We start from the raw sequence: 5723 nt of genomic DNA on the forward strand, positions 1-5723 counted from the left end.
CATACAAGAGAATTAACAAAAAACTGTGGAAGCTATTAGCATGATTTGGACATACAGAAAGACTAACAAACAAAACACCAAGTATAATCAAAAACTGGCATTAGCATGTTTTTGAATATGATTAGAACGGACAGCATGAACAAGACAAATATAACAAAACCTGGTATACTGTTTCGGAAATGATAAACGAAACAAATCTAACAAATCTAATCAGACACTTTAGCATGTTTTGGATATGCTATTAGAACAGATGATATAAACAAGACAAAAATACTGTAATAATAAGCATGTTTTTGGACGAGTAGAGCCGTTAATGACATGGCAACTATAACAAATATAATTTTAAAAACTGTGGAATTAGCATGTTTTTGGACAATAATAGGCCTAACACTTAGCCTAACTTGGAGTAGCTTGTAAACACCATGGTATAAATATGGTAACTACACAGTACTGTGGTATACAGGGCCCTATAGTGGAGAAAAAAGCAAACATCTGATACTGCACATTGTGTTTTGTAAGGGTCTGTCCGTCTCTTATCCAGATCCCATGCTCTAGTTTTTCTCCAACAGATGTCCCCTCTGGGTAGATTCACTCACCCCTAATAAATGATTGCATCAATCTGTGGGGTTAAGTTCCATTCCTAGTATAGTTGCAGTACAAACTAAACATTTTGATGTAAACTAGTTATAAACTGTTATACTTAAAGTATACTTTAAAGTATACTAGAAAGTGGGCCAATTTAGTCCCAAGGAGTATTGAAATAGTACACTTACAAGTATACTACTAGTACACTGATATTTGTATACTTACTACATAAAGTATACTTAAAAATATACTTGAACTTTACTTAAGTATACTTACTAAAATAAACTTGAAGTATACTACTTTTTGGTAAGGGTTGGCATGTTCCCTTGCACTAACACAGCTAACAGGGAACGCTCTCACAACTTTAACTGACGTTTTGTTTGTTTGTTTGTTTTTTAAGTTATAGGCTATAAGAACATTTTTAAAGTAATGTTTATGGAATGTTCTTATAACATATACATTCTAATAATGTTGAGAAAATGTTCTCAAAACAACACTATTGTTCTATTTATGTCAAGAAAACCGGACATTTTAACGTTCTTGGAATATTAAATATAAGCATTCAAATAATGTTAGATTTTGAATGGAAATAAAGTTAGTAGAATGTTGTAAAAAAGAACCTTTCAATAAAGTTATAATTACGACAAGAAAACTGGGCATTTCAACATTCAAGAAACATTTCACAGTAACGTTCCCACAATGTTTTTATAACTTAAATTTGTTACCTGGGAACTTCTACAATAAATTATACAATTTACTAAAAAATGCTCCAAGTGTTTCTTCATCTTTCATTTTCAAACAAAACATCCTTTTACTTCATCAAGACAAAAACGTCTGTCAAATGAATAAACGTATGCTGCACAACTTCAGTTTGTTTTAAGATTAAGCAACAAATCATTTTAACAGTGAAGAGTAAATAATATGCTCTGTATCAACAACAATTTATGAATTAAAAAATTTAATATTTAACACAGCAGCCTGTAAATCAGACTACAACCTGTGAGAAAAAGAAGTGTGCTTAATCGTATTGAATACACACTTTATTAAAAAAAACTGTACTTGCAGATAATATAATATTAATGAAATAAAAGATGACTTAAGTGTACACTTTCATGACTATGTTTCTTAACACACTTCAGTACACTTTTAAAAATTGTAATTTGTAATACTGTCAAAAAAGTGCAATTACATAAATACGTACATTTAGTTTACCATATACATGCCTGTCAGCACATTCGGCAGTACAATTAATAAAAAAATAAAAGAATCTATGAAATTACATAAACATGTAAGTGGGTCAATATGTTTCACTCATCATATTCAATATAAATTTAAACTATAATATGTTTATTTAATTGTCATTATGTTACAATATAAATGTCTGTAGATCAGCTAAATCATAACATGATGCTTCATGTGTCTGATGAAGGTCAGATTCCTGTGTTTTGTTCTGGTGAAGTGAAGCTGAACTCTTTTGTGTGTCTGCAGTCTTCACTAATGAGACGGAGGCTGAACTGGAACGTGATGTTTACTGGCTCTCTCCAAAATCCAGGCTTACAACTGGTTTCTTTAGGAGAGCTTTTATACACTTTCTTCCTCTTTTGAACCTTAGAAAGTGAATTATTATTATTATTTGATCGTGATGATTCATCTCATCTTCGTCGTTAACAGCAGCTCAGAATATGAAGCTCAGCTCATACTGAAGCTTATAACTGTGGATGTCAGGATATAAAGAGCTCATTGTTGTTGTTATTAGGCATAATGAATTTCAGCAGGATGGAAGATTAGGTTGATTACTTTTTATTATTATTATTATTATTATTATTAACACTCCTACTACTACACAGCCTACCTATTAAAAAAAAGTTAAATCTAAATTTAAAAAGATAATGTACATTTTATATTTAATATATATTAAATCATTGATAAGTATTATATATATGTGTGTGTGTGTGTGTGTGTGTGTTTTATAAGAAAAGGCTTCTTAAATAATTAGCATAAAAAGTTACACATTCCTTAAAGTATCACCAAATTATGTTTATATAGAAATTATTTTACCCAAACGTTTTAGTTCAAAAATAGAATTTCTACTGCATTTTCTGTAATATAATACAAACAATATTATACTGTGGTGAGTGCAAGTATATTGCATATATTTAGTCATTGCACCTTTTGCACTGTACATTTATTCACCTGTAATACTCATTTTCACCAGTAGATGGCGCTTGATGCAAGGAATTGGAACAGACTTTTACTTGAATCAGTCAGTATAATATATAAATTCATGTTCAGATGGATCTCACACCTACTGACACATATTGTGCACAAAATTTTGCAAGCGCTGGATAAAACTGCTTGTTGTGTTTTGGCTGTCTGATTGCTATGCAGTTTCTGGGAATGTTAAATGTCACGTAAAAACAAACTGTTTGGTTGCTTCTCATTGCCAAGCAGACGCTCTCTTTCTGTCTCGTGGGCGTTTCTCAGCTAGAAGTTGCTGATAATGAAACGTCTGGCTACGTGACACCAATATTAAATACAAAAACGATGTATATGCCCTAGAAAATGTCCTTATTAAACACTATCTGTGGCATTAGTTTCTTTGCACGATTGCTAAAATATGAATGAATATTTCATATTTTAAGACGCCATAATAAGCATTTGAGGAGGTTTGTGAAACTGACCTGCCTCCACACGTCTTCCAGCCCAGACTCAGAGCTGCTGTCGATACCTGTAGGATTTACAGTACAGATCAATCACACAATCAATACATGATGTGTCTCTTAATCAGAGACCGAACATAAACTACAGCGACACGTTTACAGCCGCACAAGGAGACAATAAACCGAGCCTGACCTTTCACCCTTGCTGAAGAGTTTATTTCCTGTAAAAAAAAACAGTGTCAGTCTGTATTGATTAAGACATGATGCACAACAAGAATATAGCTGCTACCAGTCTAACAGGGAACGCTTTCACAACTTTCAATCAATAACGTTTTTTTTTTTTTAGATCAGATGTTCTTAATGTAACGTTTTTGAAACGTTCTTATAACTTCATTAATGTTTGATAAATACGTTCTCATAATGTTGAAAGAAAACCTTCTGAGATCAACACTGTCCGAACGTCCTTGTGATATTATTTGTGTTTGTACGTTCTAAGAAACGTTTTTGTAACTTTTAAATAATGTTCTAATCACGAAATCAAGAAAACTGGACATTCCAACGTTCTTTGAATATTAACAATAAACGTTCAGATAACGTTCCAACATTTTGGGTGAAGATAAAATTAGTAGAATGGTGTAAGAAACGGGTTTTAATGAACATTATATTAACGTTAATGAAAGAATGTTTGTTCATAACATTGTCAGAACGTTCCCAGTTAACTGGGATGGTGTTGCATATGCAGGCTGTTGTTTTTTGACAAGTTAAACAGGTTAATGGGCTGGTGATGTTGAGGGACTTTGTGATGCATGTGGGGTGTCCGGAGATATGCCTGATTAATTATGAAAGAGCAACATATAATAGCCTACAGGTGAGAGAAAAAGTCATTTATTGAGCAAATATTTCTTTGCTAAAAACCAATCCAGAGTAAGAAACATTTCCAGAGAAATCCCTGTTTGTACATAGTTTTGCCCTTTCAAGATGAAAAAAAAAAAAAGCACAGACTAATCCCAAACCGACCGTAAACATCACAACAAAATCAATACAGACAGACAGTAGAGTCTCTGATACAAAAATAAAGCAAGGCACATTTGCTCCAGTTATCACTGACAAAACCTGCAAAGCGGACAAACGCATAACACAACGTAATGCACAACATTTAATAATAATATTAATAAATACCATCCAACCAATTCACATGCACCGTAAAGACAATTAGAAATTTACAATAAAAAATAAGGACGTTTGTAAGTCTGTGGGAAATGAATACAGATGCCTGATTCATCCACATAATTGACTGAAGTAGAAATTGACACTGTAAAACAGGCACCCATCCACTGCCACGACTGAAACGAACGTGGCTTGAACTAAAATAACCAAGCAAACCTTGTTTTATAGACTAAAATCTCAGCGATATTGCACTGGTACTAGTTTTGTGGTTAAATCTCAAAAAACAAGTCAAGGTCATATTTTCATCTCAAAATCTTAAGGAAACGCACACACAAAAAGATTTTGCATAAAGACACTGAACCCTATTTTCAGTAGTCCATTAAGTATAACTAAGCAAATTAGTTTTTTTTTTTCGTTTTTTTTTTTATTAAAGGCATAACTGTCAAATAGATTCAATTGAATTAAAACATTATTTTGTGCATTCCACTAATGAAAGTTTTGGGGCAGAAATGCTATGAAAAGAATTTAAAAAATATAATATTAAAATAAAAAAATAATAAATTAAAATAGTATTAAATATATTTAATTTTATTAAATAATTAATAAAATATTATTTTATACATTCCATTAGTTAATATTTTAGGGTGGAAATGTTATGAAAACAATTAAAATATTATATTAAAATAAAAAAATATTATATTGTACATATATATAATAATATATTAAATAATTATAAGATATAATATGTTATTATATTATAATAAAATAATTTTAAAAATGGCCTTTTAGATTTGGAGGTTAAATATGTTCTTGACAGGTTTTGTGAGATTGCTGTATTTCTAGACCAGCGCGTAATCGAACTGTCCCCTCTCCAATCCGTCTTTAGGATCAGACCACGATGAGGACGGCATGCTGCTGTAGGGGTCCAGGAGAATCCGGAAACACCGCACCAGCAGGAACACCAAAAACAGCAGCAGGAGTCCCACGAAACAAAGCGCCGTGATCTGCTCTGTGTCCGGAGCCAGCAGGAGCCCCGCCGTGGCCCCGGGGCCCGAGACAGGAGCCAGAGACTGCAGCTCGTACTCCATCAGAGGGCTTTCACTCATCTTCTCAGTTCAGAGATGAAACGAGTCCGGTTTCTGAGGGTGGGGGATGAAAATCACATGAGAAAAATCTCAGTTGTTTGTTTCTCCTATACATGGCAATATGAAGAGCAAACTGAGACACCTCCTGCTTCTTATGTTTCTCCTGACAGGGTTATTATAATTAACTAAAGCTAAAATCATTTAAAAAAAAAACTTTTCATTACTT

The 5723-nt window shown here is 32.6% G+C and overlaps 1 protein-coding gene across 1 annotated transcript; it reads right to left on the reverse strand.

Annotated features, from left to right (window-relative positions):
- Positions 1-5196: 5196 nt before the first annotated feature.
- LOC107723213 (cortexin-2-like) lies at positions 5197-5518 on the reverse strand. The gene has a single exon (XM_016531769.1). The coding sequence runs from the start codon at positions 5516-5518 to the stop codon at positions 5252-5254; it is 267 nt and encodes an 88-aa protein (XP_016387255.1). The 3' UTR covers positions 5197-5251.
- Positions 5519-5723: the final 205 nt, after the last annotated feature.

The sequence above is a fragment of the Sinocyclocheilus rhinocerous genome, unplaced genomic scaffold (genome assembly GCF_001515625.1).
Source record: "Sinocyclocheilus rhinocerous isolate Xijiao unplaced genomic scaffold, SAMN03320098_v1.1 scaffold2770, whole genome shotgun sequence".
In the NCBI taxonomy this organism is placed as follows: Eukaryota; Metazoa; Chordata; class Actinopteri; order Cypriniformes; family Cyprinidae; genus Sinocyclocheilus; species Sinocyclocheilus rhinocerous.